Source organism: Exserohilum turcica, assembly GCF_000359705.1.
Source record: "Exserohilum turcica Et28A unplaced genomic scaffold SETTUscaffold_20, whole genome shotgun sequence".
NCBI classification, from domain to species: Eukaryota; Fungi; Ascomycota; class Dothideomycetes; order Pleosporales; family Pleosporaceae; genus Exserohilum; species Exserohilum turcicum.
In genome coordinates this window covers 58,897-85,023 of record NW_007360026.1, presented here as the reverse complement: position 1 = coordinate 85,023, position 26,127 = coordinate 58,897, and the positions used below count along the sequence as shown (strand labels likewise).

General features: G+C 54.2%; 9 protein-coding genes across 9 annotated transcripts; 3 read left to right on the top strand and 6 right to left on the bottom strand.

Annotated features, from left to right (window-relative positions):
* Window positions 1-58: 58 nt before the first annotated feature.
* On the top strand, window positions 59-4,556 carry SETTUDRAFT_150790 (uncharacterized protein; the record flags this gene model as incomplete). The annotated part of the gene is made up of 5 exons (XM_008027759.1): window positions 59-2,117; window positions 2,173-2,615; window positions 2,668-3,750; window positions 3,809-3,956; window positions 4,012-4,556. Exons 1-5 carry the CDS (start codon window positions 113-115, stop codon window positions 4,554-4,556), a joined length of 4,224 nt encoding a protein of 1,407 aa, XP_008025950.1. The 5' UTR covers window positions 59-112.
* A 275-nt stretch (window positions 4,557-4,831) lies between these two features.
* On the bottom strand, window positions 4,832-6,826 carry SETTUDRAFT_169096 (uncharacterized protein). The gene is made up of 3 exons (XM_008027758.1): window positions 6,753-6,826; window positions 6,563-6,727; window positions 4,832-6,508 (listed from the first exon to the last, which is right to left on the bottom strand). The coding sequence occupies exons 2-3, from the start codon at window positions 6,596-6,598 to the stop codon at window positions 5,264-5,266; spliced, it is 1,281 nt and encodes a 426-aa protein (XP_008025949.1). The 5' UTR covers window positions 6,599-6,727; window positions 6,753-6,826; the 3' UTR covers window positions 4,832-5,263.
* Window positions 6,827-7,468: 642 nt separating this feature from the next.
* Window positions 7,469-9,034, bottom strand: SETTUDRAFT_169095 (uncharacterized protein). Its single transcript, XM_008027757.1, has 5 exons — window positions 8,958-9,034; window positions 8,863-8,904; window positions 8,279-8,814; window positions 7,842-8,232; window positions 7,469-7,788 (listed from the first exon to the last, which is right to left on the bottom strand). The coding sequence occupies exons 1-5, from the start codon at window positions 9,010-9,012 to the stop codon at window positions 7,715-7,717; spliced, it is 1,098 nt and encodes a 365-aa protein (XP_008025948.1). The 5' UTR covers window positions 9,013-9,034; the 3' UTR covers window positions 7,469-7,714.
* A 165-nt stretch (window positions 9,035-9,199) lies between these two features.
* Window positions 9,200-12,800, top strand: SETTUDRAFT_150780 (uncharacterized protein; the record flags this gene model as incomplete). The annotated part of the gene is made up of 6 exons (XM_008027756.1): window positions 9,200-9,568; window positions 9,621-9,719; window positions 9,769-10,606; window positions 10,655-12,304; window positions 12,361-12,613; window positions 12,660-12,800. The coding sequence occupies 5 exons, from the start codon at window positions 9,200-9,202 to the stop codon at window positions 12,522-12,524; spliced, it is 3,120 nt and encodes a 1,039-aa protein (XP_008025947.1). The 3' UTR covers window positions 12,525-12,613; window positions 12,660-12,800.
* A 252-nt stretch (window positions 12,801-13,052) lies between these two features.
* Window positions 13,053-14,928, bottom strand: SETTUDRAFT_39458 (uncharacterized protein; the record flags this gene model as incomplete). The annotated part of the gene is made up of 3 exons (XM_008027711.1): window positions 13,053-13,918; window positions 13,999-14,235; window positions 14,289-14,928. The coding sequence occupies 3 exons, from the start codon at window positions 14,926-14,928 to the stop codon at window positions 13,053-13,055; spliced, it is 1,743 nt and encodes a 580-aa protein (XP_008025902.1).
* Window positions 14,929-15,253: 325 nt separating this feature from the next.
* SETTUDRAFT_150774 (uncharacterized protein) lies at window positions 15,254-17,898 on the bottom strand (the record flags this gene model as incomplete). Its single annotated transcript, XM_008027755.1, has 2 exons — window positions 15,254-17,333; window positions 17,390-17,898. 2 exons carry the CDS (start codon window positions 17,896-17,898, stop codon window positions 15,278-15,280), a joined length of 2,565 nt encoding a protein of 854 aa, XP_008025946.1. The 3' UTR covers window positions 15,254-15,277.
* Window positions 17,899-18,727: 829 nt separating this feature from the next.
* SETTUDRAFT_28331 (uncharacterized protein) lies at window positions 18,728-20,913 on the bottom strand (the record flags this gene model as incomplete). Its single annotated transcript, XM_008027695.1, has 3 exons — window positions 18,728-19,043; window positions 19,110-20,301; window positions 20,388-20,913. The coding sequence occupies 3 exons, from the start codon at window positions 20,911-20,913 to the stop codon at window positions 18,728-18,730; spliced, it is 2,034 nt and encodes a 677-aa protein (XP_008025886.1).
* A 1,438-nt stretch (window positions 20,914-22,351) lies between these two features.
* SETTUDRAFT_109615 (uncharacterized protein) lies at window positions 22,352-23,810 on the top strand (the record flags this gene model as incomplete). Its single annotated transcript, XM_008027754.1, has 2 exons — window positions 22,352-22,529; window positions 22,600-23,810. 2 exons carry the CDS (start codon window positions 22,352-22,354, stop codon window positions 23,808-23,810), a joined length of 1,389 nt encoding a protein of 462 aa, XP_008025945.1.
* Window positions 23,811-23,939: 129 nt separating this feature from the next.
* On the bottom strand, window positions 23,940-25,939 carry SETTUDRAFT_161200 (uncharacterized protein; the record flags this gene model as incomplete). Its single annotated transcript, XM_008027753.1, has 7 exons — window positions 23,940-23,974; window positions 24,008-24,163; window positions 24,247-24,583; window positions 24,857-24,955; window positions 25,153-25,202; window positions 25,589-25,620; window positions 25,869-25,939. The coding sequence occupies 7 exons, from the start codon at window positions 25,937-25,939 to the stop codon at window positions 23,940-23,942; spliced, it is 780 nt and encodes a 259-aa protein (XP_008025944.1).
* Between the last annotated feature and the right edge of the window lie 188 nt (window positions 25,940-26,127).

Sequence of the window (26,127 nt, the reverse complement as noted above, 5' to 3'; positions counted from 1 at the left end):
CCATCACCGCCGCCGCCAGACAAGACCACCGCGGGCATTGCTCAAACCCCAGCCTCGCCTCCGCCCCGCCACTCGGCCATGCGACGAGCTGCACGCGCGCTCCATCACCACCATGCAGTGCTACACTGAAATCGCCCCGCCGACGGCCGTCAGCCATGCCATCCACCTCCCGCTGCTGCACGCAAGGGCACACAACCTGGTCGTCGCAAAGAACTCGCTGCTCCAGATCTTCGAGCTCAAGTCGACGACCACCGAAGTCACGCCGGGCGGGGGAAACGAGTCGGCCAATGCAGCCGCCAATCTGGACACGGAGGCGGCCGACGTGCCGCTGCAGCGCACTGAGAGCACCGCCAAGCTGGTCCTGGTCGGCGAGTTCCCCCTCGCGGGCACAGTCGTGTCGCTGGCGCGCGTAAAGGCGCTCAACACCAAGTCAAAGGGCGAGGCGCTGCTGGTGGCGTTTCGGGATGCAAAGCTGAGTCTGGTGGAGTGGGATCCCGAGTCGTACAACCTCCATACAATATCAATACACTACTATGAGAACCCAGACTTGCCCGGCATTGCTCCTTGGTCCGCTGATCTCAAAGACACATACAATTTCTTGACGGCAGACCCCAGCAGCAGGTGTGCCGCCCTCAAGTTTGGCACCCACAACCTCGCCATTCTTCCCTTTCGCCAGCGTGATCTTGTCGAGGATGACTACGACTCGGATGCAGAGGCTCCCAAAGAGACCAAACCCGAGCACCCAAATGCTACCGAGGCCTCCGCCGAGCGCACGACTCCCTATTCCTCTTCCTTCGTACTACCGCTCACAAACCTCGACCCCACCCTCACACACCCAGTCCACCTCGCCTTCTTGCACGAATACCGCGAACCCACATTTGGCATCGTCGCCGCTTCGCGCGACACCGCCCCGTCGCTGCTCGCTCACCGGAAAGACATCCTCACATACTCTGTCTTTACGCTTGATCTTGAGCAGAAAGCCTCCACCACGCTTTTGTCAGTCTCTGGACTACCATACGATATCACGCGAGTGGTGCCCTTGCCCTCGCCCATAGGAGGTGCGCTGTTAGTGGGAGCCAACGAGATTATACATGTCGACCAGGGAGGCAAGACGAATGGCGTGGCGGTCAATGAGTTCGCCAAAGCTGGCACGGCTTTCCCACTCAGCGACCAGTCAGACCTGGCTTTGCGCCTCGAGGGCTGCAGTATCGAGCTTCTATCTCACGAGGCGGGTGACGTGCTGATTGTGCTCAATGACGGACGGCTGCTTGTTCTAACTTTCACGCTCGACGGCCGAACTGTGTCGGGCATGACTGTTCAAACCGTTGCGGCAGATCATGGCGGTCACCTCCTCAAAGCCGCCGCCTCCTGCACAAGCAATCTCGGACGAGGACGCCTTTTTATCGGAAGCGAAGACGGAGAGTCGGTCATGCTGGGCTGGAACAGCACCTCCAGCCATGTACGAAGAAAACAGTCCAACGCAAATGTCGACAGTGATGAGGACATGTCTGAGGAAGAGGACATGGAAGACATGGAAGATGACTTGTACAATGACACCGCACCAGCTGTTCAGAAGATTACTGCTGCTGCGTCAGAGCCTACCGCGCCAGGTGCCTACACCTTCCGAATACATGATGTCTTGCCGAGCATAGCGCCAATTAGGGACGCTGTCCTACACCCAGGAAAAGAGACTGAATCCCTGAACAAGGGCGAGATTATGCTATCGACTGGACGAGGAGCCGCTGGAGCCATAACAGCCCTGGATCGTGAACTCCATCCGATTAGCGTAGCTACAAAAGAGCTGCCGTCTGCACTTGGTACATGGGCTGTACATGCCCGAAAACAGGCACCCGGTGAAGTCACTGCTGCCTTTGGTGAAGACATGGAGGCCAACATGGCCACTGATGTAGACTACGACCAGTATCTGGTGGTATCGAAGATTGGTGAGGATGGCACAGAAAGCACTGTAGTATATGAGGTCAATGGCAACAAGCTCACTGAAACCGACAAGGGCGACTTTGAACGGGAAGAGGGCTCAACACTATTCGTCGGCGTACTGGCTGCAGGCACAAAGGTTGTGCAGGTAATGCGCACAGAGGTCCGCACCTATGACTCAGGTACGTTACAGCTATCTTGCAAAAAACCTAGTGCTATAGCTGATCAATTGATCAGAACTCAACATGGACCAGATCCTCCCCATGGAGGACGAGCAAAGCGGCAACGAGCTCAACGTTATCAATGCGAGCTTTGCAGACCCATACTTGCTAATCCTACGCGAAGACTCTAGTGTCAAGATCTTCAAAGCTACTGGCGATGGAGAGCTCGAGGATGTTGAAGCTACTGGCCTGTCAGGCACTCAGTGGCTTTCAGCAAGTTTGTTCAAGTCTGTCAGCTTCACCGAGGTATTTGCTTTTCTCCTGACACCAGAGGGAGGCCTTCGTGTATTCACAGTGTCGGACATGGAGAAGCCATGTTATGTCGCTGAAGCACTAAGTTTCCTTCCACCTGTTCTGGCCATGGACTATGCTCCCAAGCGGAGTGCCACAAAAGCCACCATCACAGAGATCCTGGCTGCTGACTTGGGTGACGCAACGACCAAGTCACCACACCTCATTGTGAGCCCTATCAAAGTACCCCTCATATCACTTCTCTAACAACAAGATGTAGGTCCGCACATCGAGCGATAATCTCGTCATCTACAAAGCCTTCCACACTCCAGCACGTTCAGCTGCCGACCTATGGACAAAGAACTTACGATGGGTCAAGCAGTCCCAACAGCATGTACCACGGTATACCGAAGACGGTGGCTCAGAAGATACCGGATTCGAAAGCACCCTCTTAGCACTGGGTGATATTGGTGGCTATAGCACCGTCTTCCAGCGAGGCACTACTCCAGCATTCATTTTCAAAGAGTCATCAAGTGCACCGCGTGTAATCGGATTGAGTGGCAAGCCAGTAAAGAGTCTAACGTCTTTTCACACTTCTAGCTGCCAGCGTGGCTTCGCATATCTAGATTCCACCGATACTCTTCGCATCTCTCGACTTCCTCCCCAGACCCACTACGGTCACTTGGGCTGGGCGGCACGACGCATGCCTATGGATGCTGAAGTGCACGCCCTTGCCTACCACTCTTCAGGCTTGTACATCATTGGCACCGGACAAAGGGAAGACTACCAGCTAGATCCGACCGAGACCTATCACTACGAACTCCCCAAGGAAGATATGACGTTCAAGCCAACCATTGAACGCGGCATTATTAAACTATTAGACGAGAAATCCTGGACGATTATCGACACTCATGTTCTTGATCCTCAAGAAGTAGTTCTTAGTATCAAGACGCTCAACCTCGAAGTGAGTGAGAACACGCATCAGCGCAAGGATCTCGTCGCAGTGGGTACGGCGATTCTCCATGGCGAAGATCTTGCGACCAAGGGTTGCATCCGTATCTTCGAAGTCATCACCGTCGTCCCCGAGCCAGACCGGCCAGAGACCAATAAGCGCCTCAAGCTCATTGTAAAAGATGAAGTCAAAGGTGCTGTATCCGCCATCTCAGAACTTGGAACCCAAGGATTCATGATCATGGCCCAAGGACAAAAGTGCATGGTACGAGGCCTTAAAGAAGATGGCACTCTTCTTCCTGTAGCCTTTATGGATATGCAGTGCTATGTCAGCGATATAAAGAACCTGCCTGGAACAGGCATGCTCGCAATGGGCGACGCATACCGTGGCGTGTGGTTTACAGGATACACAGTACGTCAGCCTTCTCGCACTGCTACACTTTCTGAGTGTGATTCTAACCGTTGGATAGGAAGAGCCATATAGAATGTCTCTCTTTGCACGCTCAAAGCACAGTCTCGAAACCATAGCCGTCGACTTCCTCCCCTTTGAAGAGCAGCTTCATCTTGTCGTCGCAGACGCAGACATGAACCTGCAAGTCCTCCAATTCGATCCTGACAGTACGCTTACTCCTTATCACCCCCCTTCCATCCCTTTACTAATGCATTCCACCAGACCCCAAATCCGAAGCCGGATCCCGACTCCTGCACAAATCCACGTTCCACACAGGACACTTCCCCGCGACTCTGCACACCGTGCACTCGCGCCTCAAAATGCCATCTGCCAACGATTTTGGCTCTGGCGCTGCCGATGGTGCAGAAATGGATACTTCGTCGCCAGACGACGACGACAACAAGGCCGTACCCCTCCACCAAATTCTCTCTACAACACAATCAGGCACCCTGGCACTCATTACGCCACTCAGCGAAGACACATACAGGCGCCTCTCGAACCTCGCTGCCTACCTTGCCAACACGCTCGACACGACGGCTGGACTGAACCCAAGGGCGTTCCGCGCAAGCGATACCCCGGATGGCGGGTGGGATGCTGGCACGGGCGCAAGAGGCATGCTAGATGGGAATTTACTGATGCGATGGGGGGAGCTGGGAGAGCGTGGCCGCCGAGAGGGACTTGCAAAGTATGGCGAAGGCGAGTGGATGTTTTGGGGCGAGAGGGAGATTCTGGCCGGTTGGGGCGTGTTTGGTGGGAGGGGCAAGTAAGCGTGTGAGAAGCATGGGAGAAGGGAAAGGGAAGTGTCGATTCTTAATATGAACAGGAGGATTGCTGTATGTTGCGTGCGTTGCGGGTGCCAGTAGTGAACCAAGTTTCTTATTCTCATCAATGTTTAGTGGCAAATCTCCATGACAAAAAAACGGCTTTTTCTTCTGTTGCAAGTCTTAAAAAACCCTTGCGTAACACGAGTCTCAAGGCACATGATGGAATTGCAAGACGGACCCGAAATGTAGAAGATGAAGAAAGAATCCACATGGTTAATGCTCCATCTGGCTCGGTCTACCCAAATAACCTGACTAAGAAAGAAAATGCCCTAGAGAAAAACACAAAAAAGAACCATGTTTTGGTATCGTAAGGTCCTCCTCTATCTCTCTCCCTCCCTCTCTCTCTCTTCGCAGTAATGACAAAAGGTTGGTGGGGTTTGCAGCAAAGCTAGTCACCTGATATGCGCTATGCAAACAAAGCAACCCCACCATAGATACACCACCGCCATCCCACCACCGCCACTGATGCATTCCGAACGGCGGCCACAAAAATGAAGAATAATAAAGACTCCTACGACGCCAGTCCTAGGACCGAACGCTCCATTCCCTCCAGAATGCTTTCCGGTTAACCATTGCTGAACTTCATAGTGTCGTGCTCGTAAACTCATACCACTCCTATCCTTTCAACGGCAATAACTGTATCGCAGCGTTTACTGCGATGCACATTGTACGCGCTCAGCGCCTGGGTGCATTTCGTCTTCATCGTCCTCCATGCCGCCCATACCGCGCGCGCGGGCACCCTCGCCTCCTTGGTCGACGTCCTCGAGAGTGAAGTCCTCGGTCATTGAGTCTGGTGGAGGAAGGGTATCGGGGACCTTGCGGGGCGGTAGGACCGACTCGAGGGCGCGGATCTGCTCAGGGCTCATCGGTCCGCCCTCCTCGTTGCCAAGGCGCTCAGGGAACTTGACGTCGAATTGGATGTACAGGTTACCAAAGTCGTGGTGTCGGTACGATGGCATACCTTGGCCGCGGATCACCTTGACTTCACCGGGGCTGATGCATTCGCCAGGGATGATGTCGACTGTCAGCCAGCGTTCATCGAGGTGCTCAATGTGGATCTGGCCTCCAGCAAGGGCCGTCAGCAGGTCAATTTCGGCCTGGTAGAAAAGGTCGTCATCCTTGCGTTGGAAGCGTGGGTGGGGTTTCTGCTCAATCTCAAACACAACGTCGCCTGGTTCCACGCCCGGCAGCTGGTCACCTTCGCCTCGGAATTCGATCTTGTGACCGGTCTTGACACCACGATCAACATGGACATGGAGAACCTTGCGCTCGATGATGGTCTTCTTGCCGTTGCACTGCTTGCATCGGTCCTTGTCGCGGATGATTTCTCCCTCTCCCTGGCAGTCTGGGCAGACCGTCTGGAAGCGTTGGATCATGGGACCCATCTGCCTCATCATGTGCTTCATACCACGACCGTCACAGCCAGCGCACTTCTTTACAGCACCGTCCTTGCCGCCGATACCGTTGCACTTGGGGCAGATGACCGACTTCTGGAGAGCGAGCTTCGAGACCTTGCCGCGGTAGACATCCTCGAGTGATACTTTGTGGACATGGGAGATTGTGCGTGCCTTCTTAGGGCCTTGCTCGCGTCCTCCACCCATACCGCCGCCGAACATGCCGCCAAAGGGGCTGCCGCCGCCGCCAAAGAACTGCGCAAACAGATCCTCGGCAGCCATGCCGCCTCCGCCGCCCATGCCACCTTGCTCGAGACCCTCTTCACCATATTGGTCGTATATTTGGCGCTTTTGTGGGTCGGAGAGAACTTCGTAGGCGTGTGAGAGGTCCTTGAACTTGTCTGCGGCCTCGGGGTTGTGTGCGTTCTTATCGGGATGCCACTTGAGTGCACCCTTCTTGTATGCTGACTTCAGTTGTGACTCGGAGCAGTCTGGCGCCACCTGCTACTTGTTAGGTTGTGCTCTCATTGTACGATTGCATCGGACAATGCTTACCCCCAGGGTATCGTACAGCTTGGTGTCTTTCACCATTGTGGCTGTTGCAGGTTGTGCCGAAGTGTAGAGGGGCTAGTGGGGTCGGGAAAAAGTCGAGAGGACGCGAGGGATATGGCAGATGTCGAGTGCGATATCGAGAGCGCGAGTCGATAAGTTGCTGGGAATCTTTATGTGGTCAGCACGCAGGCTCCAGGGCCAAGGTACACGGAGTGTGAAGGGTAAACGTTCAGCCTTGTGAACGTCGGCCCGCCAACTGTGACGCCGGCTGCAGGGGGGGCATGGGGACAAAAAGGACTTACCAAGAATCGCCACAAGAACAGACAACGGGAACTGGTGAGCGCGGGGTTGTGGCTCAAGGCAGTGGGTGTATATTTGTTGTGAGAGCAAAATGTTGATGGCGCCGCCTGTGGACTTAAAGTAGTAACCGGGATGTTGCGAATGCACCGGCTGCGCCGAGCGACAGAAGATTCCAACCCATTCCATGGCCTTCCATGGGGCCTCGACAGCCCAAGATTACCTCAAAACACTGCTCCGTCTGCCCAAAAGGCTCGAATTGGCCAGCCCACAGCTGAAACAACCCAAATTATTTAGAAACGGGCTTTCGCCAGTCCTTTTCTGCCGCAAATGCACAGGTACTCACTGCTCGTTTCTTCGGAAGCTTCGATGAACGCACGCTAGGACCACCGACTGGCCGGCCAATCGGGTGGCGGTCGATCCGTAGGGCTCTTATCGCCGGCGATTGGCGACCAGACCCTTTCTGCCCTTGCTTGTTGCGACATCGCGCAACTGCAACTGCAACCGCCCGGCTGCTGGAACAAAATAGAAAAAAGAGCTGGTCCTAAAAAAGCCGCGTTGATGTCACAGCAAGTCTGCCACTGGCAAATGCAAGGCGCTAGTCAAAGTGGACAAAGTTTTATTTTGGGCTGGGGAACTGAGACAGGGCTCCTAACCATGCAGTCTTGCCAGTCGGGCAGCACAAGACATGCGAGGGCGGGCTGGGCAGAACAGCCATCATCTTCATGTGAGCGGTCGGCCTGAGCTATCACCACGTGATAAATGTCTCATCGCATTGTGCAAACAGTCGGGAAGGCTCTGGGGAACTCTGGCCCAAGCACGTCCCAACCGCAGAGAGTCTTGGCCACCGCAAGTCAATTAATCCTTTGTTAATCTGTGGATTTCCTCAAAGTAAAACTTGAGATCGTCCGGCTTGACAAATGGTGTGATTCCTATGACACGTTAGCGCCGGCTGGCACAGGCAAAAACGTGCTGTATGACATACCGTGACCAAGGTTGGCAATCCATCCCTGCTTGCCACCGCCGAAGCCAGCAACCATCTCCTCCACGGCCTTTGTGATGGATTCCCTGCTGCCATACAAGACACCGGGGTCAGCGTTGCCTTGCAGCACCTTGCCCTTTGCCTGCGCTACCTTGTATGCCTCTGCCGGTGCATGTAGCCAGTCCAACCCAATCGTGTTGTAGTTTGTCTCGCAAAGGTCCGACAAAGCATACCACGCTCCTTTGGCAAAGACGGTCATTGGGACAGGCTCTAGGCCTTTAGACCGGAGTCGCTCGGGGAGGTTGTCGGCGATGTGGTTCAGGTACGGAAGAGCAAATGTCTTAAAGCACGACGGCGACAGCTCTCCAGCCCAGGAGTCGAAGACTTGGATCATCTACATAAGTTAGCATTGTGGGTCGAATTGCTGCCGTGGGCTATACCTGAGCTCCAGCCTGTACCTGCAGAGCGAGATACTCGACACAAAGCTCTGCAATCTTCTCCAGTAGTGCCTTGCTCTGTTCTGGGTACTTGTAGATCCATGTTTTGGTCTGGATAAACATCTTGCTGCCGCCCCCTTCAACCATGTAGCAGAGCAGGGTCCAGGGCGCGCCGCAGAAGCCAATCAGCGGTACCCTCCCTGCCAGCTTTTGCCTGGTCATGGTGATGGCCTTGTATACGTAGTCGAGCGACTCTGCCACATTAACCTTCCTCTCAAGAACCTCCTTGTACTGCTTGTCGTCCGGAGTTTGTAGTGGGTCGGGGAAATGGGGTCCCTTCTTGTCGACCATGATAACCTCCATGCCCATGGCCTGGGGTATGACGAGGATGTCGGAGAAGATGATGGCGGCATCGATGAGCCCCGCGTAGCGATCAATGGGCTGGAGGGTGAGATTGGAAGCGATTTCGGGGCTGCGACAGCATTCAAAAAAGTCGTTGTTTCCCTTTTCCTTGTGGTATTCGGGGAGATAGCGCCCGGCTGTGGATTGTCAGCGATGAACAGTTTTCAAGCGCCATGGAGCTCTACCTTGTCGCATCACCCATATTGGTGGGCGCTCGACTTTTTCGCCTGCCGAATGTCAATTCACGTTTCGCGTTGGGAGAGCGGAGCGGGCCATTGACCTCTCGCCGTGCGTAGAATCAAGTTGTTCTTCATGGGCTCGAATTGGGGCGCCATTTTTGCTATGAGGGGAGAGACGTGGAGGGGCCACGCACTAAAGTATCATCACCGGCGGCGGCGGCGGAACGCTGGACAATGCGAGTACCCCGCGTGAAGGTCCCGCGCTAGCCGCATGCAGACGCGTCCCTGCATCTTGACCATCGCAACTTGACCCATGTTTTCTACACATCGCGCTGAACTCAAAATGCTTTTACAGCGGGCCCGCTGTCTGACGCGTCTTGAGCTAGCGCCTGGTCATCGCATATTCCCTCCCCCATACAGACCATACGCCACGGCTGCGGGCCTTTTTCTCAGCTCGACGCGGCCCTGCGCGAAACCACGTGCAGCACAGCATGTCAGTCGATCAGGTCCTCACGTATCGCAACAACGTGGCGCCAAGAGAAAAACCACTGTCAATTTGGATGACCTGCACCAAGGACCTATTGGATTCGAGGCATTGCCTCCCCAAGATGATTCCGAGCCAGAATACCCTCCGCTATTGCAGCAGGTGCGCAACAACATGCTCAAATTTAGCCATTGTGTGCTTCTCACACGAGTCGGGGGCTTCTACGAGGTGCGTTTTAAGAGTATTTGGACCACAAAGCTCTTGCTGAAACGACCAACAGCTATATTTTGAGCATGCAGACGAGCTAGCACCCCTCTTGAACATCAGGAAGTCCAGGAAGAGAGCTGTAAAAGGCAGCAAGAAGCCTGCAGTATCTATGGTCAGTCAGCCAAATATTCCTAACTAACACACAGCGCTAATAGCCTCAGGCTGGCTTCCCCGCTTACCAACTGGACAGGTACCTCAAAATCCTTGTTCAAGACCTCAACAGGCATGTTGCGATAAGTGACGAGTTTCCCAACGATGCGCCCACCAAAGCAAAGGGTGACTCACAGTTTACGAGAAGGGTTTCACGCATTGTGACACCAGGGACCCTCATCGATGAGCATTTCATGGACCCATGGGAGAACAACTACCTCCTCAGTATCCATGTAGACCCGGAGGTGCTCAAGAGTGAAGCACCATCCCACCAAATCCCTGGTAGTTCAAGCGTTTCTTCGATTCTTAACCTACCACGCACTCAAGTTGGGCTTGCATGGCTTGATTTATCCAGCGGCGATTTTCTGACCCAGAGCACGGATATTGCATCACTGCCCTCAGCGGTGGCTCGAATCAAGCCGAGAGAGATAGTTTTGGACAGTGTCTTCCAAGAGCCAGATTATTCGCACATTGTGTCTCTTATGCAAGAAGACGGGTATGCCATTACTTTCCATGAGCCTCCAGAAGACCGGCTTACAGTGGAGGACTGGAAGCCCATGTTGGAAGATGCCGTAGATGGCTTCGACATGGCCAAATTCACGCCTGGCGAAGTGACTGCAGGTGGCTCATTGCTACACTATGTAAAGCATCAATTACGTGGTTCGCAGATGCAGCTCCGAGCCCCAGTAAGGCATCAAGCTGAAGAACACATGAGCATCGATAAACATAGTCTGAGGGCACTAGAAATCCGAAGTACAATTCGGGATGGTGTATACGAAGGAAGCCTGTTACATACTGTCAAGAACACTGTCACAAAGAGTGGAACCAGACTTCTCACTCAGCGTCTCTGTAAGTGCGTAAATAATGTCGTTTCTGGAGACTGCTAATGAAATGAAGCTGCCCCATCAATGTCGCTCTCAACCATTAATGACAGATTAGATCTGGTAGAGGAGATGATGCAGTATCCACAGCTTCGTCAAGACATTACTGCTTTACTGGAACAGACATTCGACACTCTTCGGCTAGTGACCAAGTTCACGTACGGTCGCGGCAGCCCTGATGACCTCATGGAGCTTTCAAAGACGATCTTGACAACTTCTGCAATCTTGGACGTCATACAAAGGCACGTGGCCTCGAGAAATGCTACTCCTATCGACCCTGCAACCGGTATACCCGATAGCCGGCGCAGACAGTGTATGGCGATGCTAGAGCGTCGCTTCGATTTAGTGCTACCACTCCAGCTTGCCAAACGTATACAAAAAGCTATCGACGAAGAAGGCCTATCTGAATATCATCGCGTAGAGAGCGCCGAGGCCGAGGAAATGTCAGACCTAGCTCAGGATGTACTCGGTAGAGAAGCTGGTGAAGAGGATCTGAAGGGCATACCAAAGCGCATTCAGCCCAAACCCCATACAATAACACCAAGCTTCAAGAGCGCCACGGACGGTAGAGAGGATATCCATATCATGAAACGCAACGCAAGCCCTACCCTCAAGCGGCTACACGACACCTTGGACACCTTGAGGCAGTCCAAGAGCGAATTGGAAAATAGCTTGCGTACGAAGATGGGCACCGAGAGCTTGGTCTTGAAGTGGACCCCCGTTTTGGCTCATTTTGCGCATGTCAAAGGAAGAGACGCAACTCGAGTGACAGAATATTACCCCAAAACCTTGAGCAGCAGCAGAACTACCCGCTCTATCCAGATACCAGAATGGACTGACTTGGGGGCCAAGATGGATGAGACGCGCTTTCGTATTCGGACAGAAGAGCAACGCGTGCTTGGAGAGCTGCGTGAGGCTGTGGTGCGAAACCTTGTGAAACTGCGACGCAATGCTGCAGTACTTGACGAGTTGGATGTTGCCTGCGCTTTTGCCGTCCTTGCTCTGGAGAAACATTTCAATCGTCCTATTCTCCGTCCTGAGCCGTCACATCACATCATTGGTGGTAGGCATCCTGTTGTCGAACATGGGCTAAGCGAACAAGGGCGCATCTTTGCACCAAATGACTGTCAACTTGGCAACAAAGAGCGTATATGGCTCATCACCGGTCCCAACATGGCTGGAAAAAGCACGTACTTGCGGCAAAACGCACTCATATCCATATTAGCGCAAACCGGTTCCTTTGTGCCAGCAGATTACGCAGAGATTGGTTTGGTTGATAAGATTTTCAGTCGTGTCGGTTCGGCGGACAACCTATACCAAGACCAATCGACGTTCATGGTGGAGATGCTGGAAACAGCGCAGATTCTGAAAGAAGCCACACCCCGATCGTTTGTCATCATGGACGAAGTTGGGCGAGGAACGACACCGGAAGACGGCATCGCCGTGGGTTATGCCTGTCTCCACCACCTCTACCATGTCAATCAGTGCCGGACATTGTTTGCAACGCATTTCCATGTGCTCACTGATATGACGCAAGACCTTGAAAAGCTGAGCTGCTATTGCAATGACGTGTTTGAAGAAGCTGATGGATCGTTCTATTATGTCCACCGACTGAGGAGAGGTGTCAATCGACAAAGCCACGCATTGAAAGTGGCTAGAGTTGCCGGTGAGTCCTACGTGGGAACGCTCTTTATATCGTGACTAGCACTAACATACACGCAGGACTTCCTGAAAATGCTATTGCAGTTGCCGCCCAAGTCCTCGAACAGATCAAAGGCACAGCAAACGCCTTTGACAGGCTTCCGGTGCCTACTCTATCCGCTCAGGACTTGGAAGATGATGAAGATGCTATAGCGTCACCATCTCAACAAAGCGCCAGCATCTAGCTGTCTTCTTTCTCGTAATCCCAGGTCGTATGCTTACGGGACGCTCACACCGTGTGTCCATCTTTGTCACAGTGCGTTCGCTCTCTGCAGTAAGCCCTCTTCAACATTCCCGTTGTCGTTTTCTTACCCAAGCAGAAGATTGAAGATACCTCATGTCTAGCAGGAACGGCAAGCAAGCCCGACCATTACAAGCAGCGTTTAGAGACAGCGGTAGCAGATGTTCATTCGCATGTCAGCGATGCCATTGGTAATACGGCTGAGTGACGCCTTGCTCGCATAATTACCTGGGTGTTAGTTTGAAGCAAGCTAGGAAGAATTTTGTACAAAATGATCGGTCGGGATAGCCCCCACAGGTGTCTTGATCATTCACGGCATTCAACTCAGCCTCTTCGTCTGGACCTATCGGGCATTCTACATAATACTATGGCCTTCACGGGCATACGAAAAGTTGCAAAATAAAATATCCGTCTCTACTACACCACCATCCAGATTTCCTGTATGACCGAGTGAAAACAAAAAAGTCGAAGTTTACAGCCTCGCAGGCTTATCAAACGCAAATAATGATCGCCCCTTTGTCTCCGCGTCCGGCCACACCCACCCGCTCTTCCCCACAACCTCCACCACACCACTTGCCATGTGCCTGAGCGTATCCTCATCGCCATGGTTGGCCAAGAAGCGCTCGTCAGTACTCTTCAATCTCCCCACAACATACCCCCTCAGCGGAGTGCCATCGCGCTTAAACTCAACCGTGTACGTCTCGACGATAGCCTCGCCCTGCGGCTCAACCGCAACCCGCGGCACCGCTACATCAGTAATCTTTGCTGGAAGCGGGTTCTCGTCAGGATACACGGCCTCGTCGTCTGGTCTGGGCTCGTTCCCCAGAATAACTACGTGCTGGTAACTCAGCACGCCGCCATTACACAGCACCATTGCCTTCTTTTTGCCCCTGCTGTCTCGCAGCCGCCGCGTGACTTGGGTAAGCGCATGCATCGAGTAATTGTTGCCCGCGCCGCCAAACGAGGTCAAGCCGCCGAGAACCGTGAGTGGTTTTTCGGCGCCCGTCAGCGGCAGTCCGAGGTGGTGGGCAGCGAGCTTAGGTACAATGGGGAAGCAAGAGTAAATGTCCAAGATGTCGAGTTCCTCTTTTTTCGTGCCGGACGCGTGCAGGCTGGCGTCGATGGAGCGCGAGATGGCCGGGGACGAGTGGAAATCGGGGCGTTTCCAGAATTCGTCGGCGTCGGCAGTGCCAGCTCCGCCTAGTGGGTAGATCCATTTGGAGCGCGGTACGCCCAGGCGCTCGGCGTGGGAGGTGGATGTGATGAGCATGGCGGCGGCGAGGTTGACTGTGTTGAAGGCGTTCATGAGGAGGGGGTCTGTAGGAGGTGTAAGTGACACTGAGCGTACAGAGGTATTGATACAGACACGGGGGAAAAGAGAGGAAAGAAAGTAGAAACGGATGGACTGCTTTACTTACAAGGAGAACAAATCATTCTATTCTTCCCCCCAACCGTTGCAATTTCCTCTTCACTCGTCGTCTTGCCGTAATTCCACGCAACCTCGTTCTTCTCCGCGACACGCGCAAACTCAGCATACAGCCTCGCGCTCTCTTCATGGTTCGCCTTGGGCGTCTGGCCGCGATGCGCGCGGAACCCATTCTCATACAAAGGATACACGTGTATCGGGGCCCCGATTCCATGGATAGCCCCGAGATCTTCAAAAACATTAGCAGTAGTAACAATGCCCTAGATGAAGAGCAATACAAACTCTTTCCCAGATCGCGCCCCGTAGGCGAAAACACAGAGTCGACGGCTGACGCAGGAGGCGTCCAGCCGGGCGGAGGCAGTTTCTTAGCTGCCGCACATGCAGATACTAAAGTGTAGAATGGAAAGTCAGCACGTTGCGCATAAACGTATTCTCGCCATCTTTCATAAAGAAATGAACGGGGATACCAAGAGATAAACAGATATAGAGAAAGGAAGTCAAAGTGAAGAAAGAAATAGAAATATGAAAATGATAACTCACAAGAAGCCAACGCCTCACCCCCCGTAACAACAGCAACACTACACTCGCGCCTTGCCACCCTCCTCGCTGCCTCATCGACACACTTCCCCGGCTTATCGCCGCCATGCTCCGAATACCGCGTCCACCTTACATGATCCTGGACCTGCAGCCTGGTCGCCAATAACCCTGGTAGATCTGGATAGGGCCACGTCCACGTCCTGACGACGTCGATACTGTCGATTGCGTCCTGGAGCTGTGCGGTGGAAGAGGCAGATGCATCTGAGAGCGCGGCTTGTATTGCTTCGAGCATCAAGGTGGCGGGTTCCTTGGCAGCTGAGATGTGTGTGGAGCGGTTTTTGATGTCGGCGACGCCTATGATGACGGGTGTGTTTGGGTGCGGCATTTTGGGGGATTTTTTCCTTAGTTTTTTTAGTACTGTTTGGGAGTATCGGCGTGATGAATAAGGTGTAACTGGGTGGGTATTCTGGCTTCTTGTATTCATATATGCTTTCCTAAGGTGTAAGACTCGTTTACTTGGTCTTATGTAGTCGTTGGCTGTGGCTGTGATTGGCGGATAGCTGCTGGGGAGTGGGGTTGCCGAGGTACAGAGTAGCTGTCATTGATCAGACGCCGTCTGAGCATCTGGGTTGTGGTTAAAAAAGAACTTGGCAAGTCCCGTTTCCCAGGACTCGATCAAGATGTAACCAATATGTGTAATGATAAGATAGCAGCCGTGACAATAACAACATGCTCTAAACAACCTTGACCTCTTTAGCCACCGCAGCGCAAAGTTCGACTCTCACTCCCGCGCCAGAAAGCACGTGGATCCAAAGCCTTTGCGTATCGCTCAACCGGTCGTTCTCGCTCTTGACTTCGGCAAACTTGACCTCGCCCTTGCCTCCTTCCTCCGGGCTGGTTTTCCAGAGGAAGAGATCAGGGACACCACCGCCTCTCTGCCCATACTCTTGTGCCATGACTTTGCATACCATAGCGAGCGCCTCGCCATCAAAACACTGTGCAATCTCGAGGAGATCAGCGACATCATAGCTCCAGTCGAGCCCAACGACGCAAGTCCTTCGCTCATGGTGGTCGTTGTATATTCTTTGGATGATGCCTGGCGCGTCGCCGTTGGATATCTCGTTGAGCCGGGCGTTGATCTCGGAGAGGCGCGAGGGGTAGAAAGCATCGGTGTGCAGGTCCAGAGGGCAAGTTTGGTACGGTGTCTGGAATACGTTGGGTACGTATGTGAAGAGGACGTCGAAGAATAGGTAGGCGAAGAGAGTTCTTATTATGCCGCCTTCGCTGTGATAACCTTTCCAGCCTTGGTTACGGTAGTGCGACAGACACATTGCTTCGACTGAGCACTCGCCGTCCTCGCGGGGGTCGATCCAGACCGTCTTGCCGCCACGCCTTCCGGGATGTGGAGAGTTGCTGCGCTTTGACGACAAGGAATTCTCACGCTCGATCCGCGTTCCTTCCATGGTGACTTCAACCGGCTTTGTTAAGCGCACATGTGAAAAGTCATGTTGTAGCCGTTTGGCAAAATTGAGAGACATTTCAAGTTTGGTGATGCGCTTCTGGAGATCGTAATGATGGATAATATGCACAAGGTTATCCTGTAGGCCATCTTCACATGTCTGTAGCGCAATGAGTTTCCAATGCCTCTTTTGCTTCTCCGCGCTTCTCTGTTCTGCATCGGTGAGCGCTGCCATGTAGTGTTCTTCGAGCAGTGCTTTCCGTTGATACCATGCACCTCTCCGCGAGTGATGGAAAAGACGCTGGCGCAACAACTCGGTTACAATCTCGTGTTCGCGTTTGTGTTCTTTCCGGCGCCTGAGTACATCAAGCGCTTTGTGGACGATGCGGGTGTATACCCAGGCTGGTGATAGTCGACGGAGGTATGAGCCCTCACCACTGTGATATATACCATCTTCCTTTTGCTGCTCTTCCTGAACAAGGACCCGCCAGCGAGGGTATATCTCCTCGAATGTGTCTAGAGTTTCCTGGTATCCTTTCTCTGTAGGTCTACCGCTGAACTCTAAAATGCCGTCTATCCGATGTTGAGTGCGGACGGACGCCTCGTATTCCAACAGTAATGACCGTGAAGCGAAGATGTTTGCTGACCGAGAGACAATGTATTCGGGAAAGTTTCGGCGTGCAATCTTAGCCAGAATGATGGTTGTAAGGGACTTCTCTGTCCATTCCGTCGAACGGTAAAAGACGAGATGGACGCGTTCGAAGAGCTTCAAGGGAGCCAGCGAAAGCCGTATACACGATCCCGTCTCCTGCATGATCCTACGCGTAAAATGTGTATCGCGGTTGGCGTCATCCGAGAGGTCACCCTCGAGCTCCACCTCTATATCTGGAGTCTCTGGACGGGATCTAGACACGGATGATCCTCTAGACCTTTCCGAATCTGAGCGTTTCAGCCCAACGTAGCCTAGACCAGTTTGCTTCTGGCTTGTGCGGCGCAGGGCCTTTAAAAGCTCGCTCTTGTTCTTCCCTGTGACCTTGGCGTCCTTTGCAAGAGCCTTGAGTTCATCAAGTTTTAATAGCGACGACGCCTCTTCAAGTGTGCTTATCTCTTCCTCGGATCGATCCGCAAAAGTGAAGGAAGTTCCCAGCACCGTCTCTACCGGCCCTTCCAGCTCGCCCGGATGTGACTCGGCTTTGGAAGATGATGCAGGCAGTTGGTATGTACGTTGTAACGTTTCGACCGCGGCTTCAAGATCCGAGATATCGTCATGGTAGCCAAGGTTCTTTATTCGATGCCAGGCAGATGTCTTTCGCAGGAACAATCGTACATATCTGCAAATCATGGTCAACATTAGTTCTGACGCAGACCGTTAGCAGTTGACACCCACAAGTACTGTGCTTCATAATTCAAGCCCCGCCATATGCGAAAGATGTCTGCTTCTGCTTCGTCAAAGAGGTGTCCTTCCTCATCCAAAACAGTATCCAGTGCTAGATTGAATGCATCGACGTAGAGCGAGCTCTTGCCTCTGATCCATGTGCGATTTTCCAAGCGTTTGTCGGCTGCCTCGGTTTCGCCTTCTTGTGACGCCTTATACGCTTCGTATTCCTTGATGGCATCGTCGCTAACGGTTACATGTGGCAGTGCACTCTCCAGATCTGTTACGTGGTCCTCCTCTTCTACTTTCAGCTCCACACGCTCGTCATGACCCTCCAACTCGGGTGCTTGGCGCTTAATCTTTTTGCGTGGTGTAGGAGGTGCCTTTTTCGGACTATCACCAGTCTTTGGACGCTTGGTGGGTTTGTCTTGCTCGCCATCGAAGTTTGTAGATTTTGGATGTTTGATAAATCGAGTGATCATTTGATTGTGCACGGAGGGACTTTGTGGGTTGAGCGGCATAGCTGGAGTCGCAAGCTGCTGAGTAGTCCCATCGGTCCAAGGCAGTCTCGCCACGACAGGGTACGCGATTCCCAGGATCGCGGTGTCACGAGGAGACTAGTCCTTTCTGGTCGTGAGCCAAGTATCCAATGACGTCACTGAACTGACTACCAATGCCATGAATTTAGAACGTCTCTCACATGGATTCGGTTGGGTCCCAATTATACGCTGTACCATAATTGATGGATCCTGAGAAATGATAGTATTGAAACTGCTGTTTGTGAATTGGGCGCTACGCGTAACTCTTTTGCTAGAGACCGTCGACCTTGATACATGAGGGACGGAGTACAGGAGCGCTCAAATATTCCCTCCGTGTAGTTTTGTTCTTTTCCTCCCAAATCCTTCTCTCATACTCCCGCAGACACCATGGCTTCTGCCGCTTGGCTCTGCCGCTTCAGCGCCATCGCTTCCAACAGTGTCCTAAATAGGCCACTGTGGCTACCGAGCTTTCACCAATCAGAGCCACCTTGACTTTGAGCAATGTGTTTCATGTATGAACCTACACTGATGACAGTTTTGTCAAACAGCATATAGTATGTCTTCAGAACCATTACACATCTCTTTCCTTTGTCGGTATAGGAGCCACCCTGTCGACGATTGCAAAGCAAAGGTCGAGTAGGGTATATGTGTGTTCACAAGTGACGTGAATTGCCCTGGACTGAGACCAAGCTTATGAGTGTCTTTGGCAAACATATGCCAGTCGTGTAGTGAAGCAAGCCTCTCCCTGCCTGTGGCTATCTAGCGTGCGTACAGTTGATGTGCTGCAGGCCCTTCAAGCGCGCCAAGATCGTTAGCGTCCGTCATGAGGGTCATGAGAGGGTAGATATGTATCCTCTGAGCACATATCAACATTGTGAGACGTACATGCGAACCCGTAGCCACTTCCAAAATTATATGTCTCACTGGGTGTCCCAGTCGTGGCCCCATGTCCTGTGCCCAAAGTCTTGATTTGCTCATTGTCCGCGCGGTCGTGGCCCAGGCTGAGAGCAGCCCAGTCGATACTTTCCCATGCATCCAAGTCTGGTTCGGCGACATGGTGCTGCAGAGGTCCGATGGGGCTGTTGGCGTCTTCAGCTTTGAAGGGCGCTTCGAAATATGGCGCGAGCCTACGTACAAGACGAAATCATATATAAGCAAACGAATGCATTGGCAGGATCTTGTGGTCATCTAACCTGAGATTAACAACACTAGCCCATAGGCGACATACAGCTTTATTTAGCTTGTAGCTAACCCAGCCGCACAGGTGTAGTCGTTCGAGCAGCATCTCGGCCGAGTCGATGCCGAATTCAGCACAGGCGAGCGATGTCTGGTAAACGAACCAGGCCGTTTCGGGTGAGGGGTCAGCTGATATGGCGCCGATGGACAGGATCCAGAGTAAAAGGTCGGGGCAGTTTTGCCACTCGGTTCGGATGGTGCAGTTGAGTGCTTTCTCGAGGCGCTTACTTGCAGCAAAGTGGAGGAGGTGGACATGCGACTGCAGCTTCATGGCTTCGGTGGTGCGCACGGTGAAGATGAGCAGGGCGACGCATAGGGCGTCTTCCAGAGGCGTGACGAGTTGTTCGTTCTCCCGCAGCCATGCCAGTAGCGAGCACTCCAAGACGCAGGCAAAGTTTTGGATATCGAGGGGATCTAGGGGGCTTTGGGGGTCGCTGAACCAGACATTGAGGTCGGCTATCAGCACGAGGACCGACTCCACCAAGGCGTTTAGCGACGACTTGATACCTGCATAGCGACAGTAGTCGGTCAAGTGGTGCGAAATGTTGGGCCGGTATCCCGGAGGGTGGCGTGGGAAGATTGCGGTGCTGATGAAATCCAAGGTGGAGAGGTTGGGTGCTTGGAACGAAGCGACGGCGTGAGCGGTCGAGTGCCTGGTGCTCAGTAAGCACATGCCAACCCAGTTCAGGCGGCGACGTGGGGGAAAGGTGTCTACGCACCAAAGCATAAAGGCCTGGAGGATGCGATTTGTCTTGATCGCACCGAGTCCTCCGCGCAGCTGCACCATTCTTTGCAGACCTTTCTGGTGTATCTGGAGCTGGGCCATGTGGTCCTCGTCAAGCCTGAAGGTCGGCAGCAGCAGGCTTTCCTCGACGGTGAGCAGATTGAAGACGGCGCCAATATTCGCGTCCGAGATGCCCTCTGGCGTCAGTATGGCAGCATTGACAGCAGCAATTGCCTGGGCGCGATGGTACAGGATGGCGTCGATGGTGCCTTTGCCAAAGACATAGGCATGCAGGGCAATGGTGGACAAGAGGCTATGCATGAAGCCCTGGTTAGTTATGGCGGTGCCAAACCAGTCGGACTTCATCAGGGTAGAGCGATGGCGAATGTCGACGGCAATGATTCCCGGCGCCATTTCGGTGGAGACTGGACGGGTAAACTGTCGGTATGGAACCGAGGAGATGGATGGATGGATGGATGGATGGGTGGATGCAGGGACTACCACGACTTACAATGGCTTAACAGCTCCGAGACGCTTCGGGTGACGTCGACAGACGCGGTGCGGAAGGGGTCAAACGATTCATTGCTGGGGTCGTGTGCGGGCGGCGGGCGGCGGACCAAGCACGCCAGGCACAGGCGCTCGCCGGGGCGGCAGCGGGCGACACGGCAGTGTGGGCAGACGTCTCGTCTTGGGCGCGGTCGGTGGCGGCGGTCTTGGGGAGGAAAGTAATCAGAGGGCTTCAGGGCGAGCGGAGGGCTTGGCGTGGCCGTGTTGGGGGTCTGGGTCGAGGGAGAAGTGCCTACGCTGTTGGGGCTGGTGCTGGTGCTCTCAGGGCTGCCGGGCTTCCTCTGCTTTGCAGCGTGTTTGCTGGTCGACCACGGGTTCTTCCTGCGCGCATTCTGCATGACAAACGAGCGGGCATTGCGGCGGCCCTGGCGAGATGTCTTTGCTTGGGCGGCGTCGACGAACAGAAAGCCCTGCTGCGGCTGGTGCTGGTGCTGGTGCTGGTGCTGGTGCTGCTGGTGCTGCTGGGACATTCTGGGCTGCTAGCTAGGCGCGCCGGCGCCGTCTCTGGGGCCCAGCTGCCGCCAGACTCTCACGCTCTCACTCTCTCTCTCTCTCTCGCTTCTTTTTTTGTTTTTTTTTGTTTTTTTGGCTTCTCTCTGGCCCTCGAAGACGCCAGCTTGCGCCCGTGGCAGAACCAGCGGGGCGCTGTTTTGTCGTGCACAGAGAGGGGGAGAGCAGTGGTGCGTGGGCAGTGGTGGGGCTCAGCAGGGCGTGACCGGGCAAAGGGTACGGGGAGTGACTAGCCCAGGCTTTCCTAATCGATGCTCGGCTGCCACTGCCACCATTTTGATTATGACATGTAGTAGTATGCCTGCGGGAGCGATGGGCTGGGGGGCTGGGGGGATGCGGTTCCTGGCAGAGCTGCTGGGAAAGGGCAGAGGGGCGGCGAGGCGGAAGCTATAGTATTATCAAGGACCTGATTCGTATTAGGCTGCAGAAGCCGGGCTGGGGGGGGGGGAGGTTCGAGGGGGGCGAGGGGGGCGAGGGGGCCGCGACTGCTGGACCCTGGGAGCAACGGGCTGCTCCTCGATGCGAAGGCGGTATTCTCTCGTGCGTTACTTGTAGTAGTAGCCGGCTGCACCGTCGTCCAAGGCGAAGCAGGGTCCCGGCTTATAAGTACTTAGCTATCCCATGTACGTCAGGTATCAAAAATAGCGTCACGAGCCTGGTCCGTGGCGACGGCTGCAGGCGCAGGTCTATCGTGCTCCGTGTATGGATGGATAGAGGCATGGCAGCATGGGAGCATGGATGCATGTGTAGCGTTGCATCCACCGTGGCCACGCGAGGAGGCGTTGGACAGTCCGTCAGTCCGTCAGTCCGTCCGTCAGTCAGCCAGTCTCCGGGGCCGAGTACATGTACGGTGCATGTACATGTATATGGATGAATCTAGTATGTAGGGAGGTGTACGTGTAGTAGCCATGGCCCGCCGCGCCAAGGCGGCGCAGGAGAAGACTATCGAAGCCTGCACCATCAGCACGTCGGATGCTTGTGTCCCGCCTCTGCTCGATTCGTGCCCCATGGTGCATATCGGGCCCGTTGCCAAACACGATGCGATCAACGCCGGCGAGCACCTGGCTGCCACTGCCACTGCCACTCCCACTGCCACTCCCACTGCCACTCCCACTGCCACTCCCACCGGGCTCGCCGAGCGCAGCATGCGTGCCCCAACAGCGCGTGTGAACATCAGCGTCGACGGCCCAAGGAACAAGGCGCTCCCGAGGTCCGGCTCACCCTCAAATGTCCCTACTGCTACTGCACATAGGGGGAAGGGTAAGCGCACCGGGTCCGCGCGTCCCCTTGGCCGCTGCTACTTCAGTCGACACCGGCCATGCACACCACCACGCCCAGCTGCAGCTGCTTTTGCCAGCCCCCCGTGGCGCCCGCATTCCGACACTGTGACAGACGACGATGCTGTCTCCCCCACGCCTCGCTGATATCCCCGCCCACCTCCTCCATGCCGAGCTGCTTCGACGACAAGACGCCGCCGATGGCCGTCCTGCCTGCGGCCACAAGGGCAACAAGGGCACCTACAACACCACCTTGCACGTCCTCGCCCTCGCCCTCATCCTCGCCCTGAGCACTGCTGGTCCGTTGCCCCCCCTCTTTCCCCCCTCAAAACCTGCGCCCTCGGACATGCCGCTAACCCGCATCCTTAGCCTGCTCCTTCCCCATTGTCGTCAAGCGCTTCCCCTCGATCCCCGTCCCCCATCAGTTCCTCTTCATCTCGCGGCACTTTGGCACCGGCGTCCTCATAGCCACCGCCTTCGTCCACCTCCTGCCCACCGCCTTCGAGTCGCTCACCGATCCATGTCTTCCCCACTTCTGGAACAAGCGCTATCCAGCCATGCCCGGCCTCGTCGCCATGACGGCCGTCTTCGTCGTCGTCGCCATTGAGATGTTCTTTGCCTCGCGCGGCGCCGGACACGTGCACGGCACAGGCTACGAGAACCTGGGCCTCGACACCGACCCCGACCATGCGCCCCCAGCCCGCAAGAGGAGCCATAGCTACGGCATGTACGCCAACGGTACGGCGCGCACAAACGGCCATGCACCGGGCATCATGCTCCACGACGTCGAGTCGTCGGCCAACTTGATGGCTGGCCGATCACCCTCCATCTCGGTCGTATCCCCCATGACGCCAAGCATGCCCACTGAAGCGCGCGGCCGCAAATCCATGGGCGACGACATGGGCCGCGACGATGACGATGACGACGACAATGACTCTGATCTGGACATTACCATGGAGGAGTTGGCTCGCCAGCAGGCGGAAGATTCGGAAGACGAGTCACAGCTGCTGCCAGGTCCTCAGGTGCCCAAGCAGCACAGCCACGCTCGCGGCGAGTCTCCCGAAACCCCGGAGAAGACAGAGGCTCAGAACAAGAAGCTGCTCCTGCAATGCCTGCTGCTCGAGGCTGGCATCCTCTTCCACTCCGTCTTCATAGGCATGGCGCTTTCCGTGGCCACGGGCACGGCCTTTGTTGTGCTATTGGTCGCCATCTCGTTCCACCAGACATTTGAAGGCTTTGCCCTCGGCGCAAGAATCAGCGCCGTTCACTTCCCACCTGGATCGCTCAAGCCTTGGCTCATGGCATTGGCCTACGGCACCACGACGCCCATTGGCCAGGCCATAGGACTGGCCATCCACAGGCTGTACGACCCCGCAAGTGAGGCTGGCTTACTGACGGTTGGCTTCATGAACGCCATCTCCAGTGGCTTACTTCTATTTGCTGGTCTGGTCGAGCTCCTCGCCGAAGACTTCCTGAGCGACGAGAGCTACGTCATTCTGCGTGGCAAGCGCCGACTACAGGCGTGCATCAGTGTTATCGGCGGCGCCTTGCTAATGGCTCTTGTTGGCGCATGGGCATAGTTTGGTTTGTACTCTTTTTTTGCATCTTTAGGCCTCTTCATGCATCTCTCTGGCGTTGTTGTGGCTGATGGCATGCAGCCCTCTCTATCATACGGTTTCGATTGGTCCGCACTACGGCTCCGTCATCATCTACCTTTCAACCTCCTCTTGCTCCTCTGTGCTTCCTACTTTGTGCAAAATCTCCGCCTCGTCGTCACCCTCGTCTTCCTCCCTGACGCCCCCTTTTTCTTCAAGTGCTCTACACCGTCTTACCAAGTCACTAACGTGCTCATCTCCGCTGTCGGTACTTAATCCTAACAGGGCAATCTCGAGATTATACAGATACTCCCTGTTCTCGCCACTCGGGCCCTTGCCTGAACCATCCATCAGCACATGTTAGAAGAGTAGACATGCAGAGCAGTAAGCCGACTGGGCAGAAGAATAAGAAGAAACTTACTTTCCAAAATCTTCTGGGCCAAGGCGTCAGGATCCTGGGAGCCTAGAAACTGGGGGTTCTCGGGAAGTCCAATGTAGACCAGACACTTGATGTTCTCGACTTCGTCCATGACGGTCGCCGTGCTCGTAACCTTGATGCCGGACAAGGGCGACGCGGGTTCCTCGGCTTGCGCTCCGGGCTCCACAATGACCTGTGCGCTGCTGACGGCCGGGTGGAAGGGTGTGAATTGGATCGAGTAGCCGTTAATCTCTCGGATATCGAGGTATTTGCGCACGGCCTCGACATGCCGCTTGGGAATGTGATAGGCGGCGCCCCAGACGCGTGTAGGAGAATCATGCTAGAAAAGCGCATTTTTAGTATAGGTGGAAGAAAAATCAAAATGCCGCATGCAAATGTACATGGACATGAAGTGGTTACCAGCATCGGGGTGTTGCCATGTCCTAGTGGCCGAAAACAAAAGAAAAAAAAAACAGCCAAACCACATCTTTCCTCGAAAAAGTACTAACCAAACCAAACCAAAAAAAATCATCTCACGTAAACCGTATATGTACATAGTACACAAGGTCCATAGTGTATGTACACGTACTTAAGGGGGAAATCAAAATCTCACCTCATCTTTCAACGTGGCCCAATGCGCTCTATCAATCAACGTGACGACGCGCCCAGGCGCCTCGGGCGTACCCCGGTGATCTTCGCTACAAGTTTTCAACTGTCACCAACTATCATCCACTTGTTTCTGCTTGCAAGGTATCCATCCGACTTGGCTTCTCTTTTTGCGTGCAGAATCGTGGGGGGGGGGGTTTAAACCATATTTCTTACCTTGCCTGGATATGGGGAGGAAAGCCCCGTTACATTAGCCTTTTTTGGTAAAAGTAGTAAGTAGTACCGGACTCTGCGTATACGTACCTGCCAGAAGCGCCGTACATAGCCTTCAATGTAGCCTGGAAGTCGCTGGTCTGCTTGGTTGCATGGTTGTTAGAGATTTGAGACCTTTTTTTCTTTCTCCAACGACATGAACAAGAATAACAAGAACAAGAACAAGATCTACTAGGAGTAGTTACTAGTAGAGATGAAAGATCGCTCGGTTCCGGTGAATATGCAGATCGACGCTAAAGATCAAAAAGGCCATGTGGGGGTGGATGCGTGAGTGGATGATGACGGAGGGCGGGACCCGACTTTCCCATCTCTTTTGCGTGGCCAGAAAAACCAATCCACTGCTAAGCTTATTTTTTTTCTTCTCTCCGCCAAATAGCACCGAGTACATTCCCTTTGTGCTTTTTTTTTCTCTGATCGCGTCGGTTTTTTTGGGGGGGTCAACGAAGATTAAAGGAACGGCCCGTACCGTAGTGTGGCGGTGGCTTCCAGATCAAGCTCCTATGCAAGAACAACGCGGGTTAGCTCGGAAAACGCCACAAAGCAACGCCAATGCAGCGACGGCGCGCACACATGTCGGGATTGCCTTGGTTGCGAAAAAATAAAATAAAAAAGAGGTGTGTGTGTGATGGAGGGTATGGCAAGGACAAGGGCAAGGGGAGAGCCCAGCGATGCGGGCGATGCGAGTCATGCAAAATGGCAAAGGAAATAATAGATGAATTGACATAGTAGTGCTTTGCTGGACGTACCCGTATCCAAAAATCCAAAAGTCGTCGTTGGAGCCAAAGGCCTCAATCTCGCGTTGGTGCTGGTCAGCCATTGTGCTGACGGGAATGGGTCAGATGGAAACGGAGGAAGAACAAGAGGCTTTGGCGGCGGAATGGGACGGGTATGCATGGAGCACCTTTGGTTAGTCAGTTGAGCGGGCTTTGTGGGGCGGCTTTGCAGGCACAGAGGTCTCGATCTCGATTGAATGTTTCAGTAGTCTATGGATTAGGAAGGTGAATG

What these genes read in the sequence shown, in the direction of transcription:
- SETTUDRAFT_169096 (XM_008027758.1), bottom strand. Translation starts at nt 6,598, where the DNA reads ATGGTGAAAGACACCAAGCTGTACGATACCCTGGGG. An exon ending in AGCTGTACGATACCCTGGGG is followed by an intron (nt 6,509 to 6,562) that starts GTAAGCATTGTC and finishes AACAAGTAGCAG; the next exon opens with GTGGCGCCAGACTGCTCCGA.
- SETTUDRAFT_169095 (XM_008027757.1), bottom strand. Translation starts at nt 9,012, where the DNA reads ATGGCGCCCCAATTCGAGCCCATGAAGAACAACTTGATTCTACGCACG. An exon ending in GATTCTACGCACGGCGAGAG is followed by an intron (nt 8,905 to 8,957) that starts GTCAATGGCCCG and finishes GACATTCGGCAG; the next exon opens with GCGAAAAAGTCGAGCGCCCA. An exon ending in AATATGGGTGATGCGACAAG is followed by an intron (nt 8,815 to 8,862) that starts GTAGAGCTCCAT and finishes GACAATCCACAG; the next exon opens with CCGGGCGCTATCTCCCCGAA.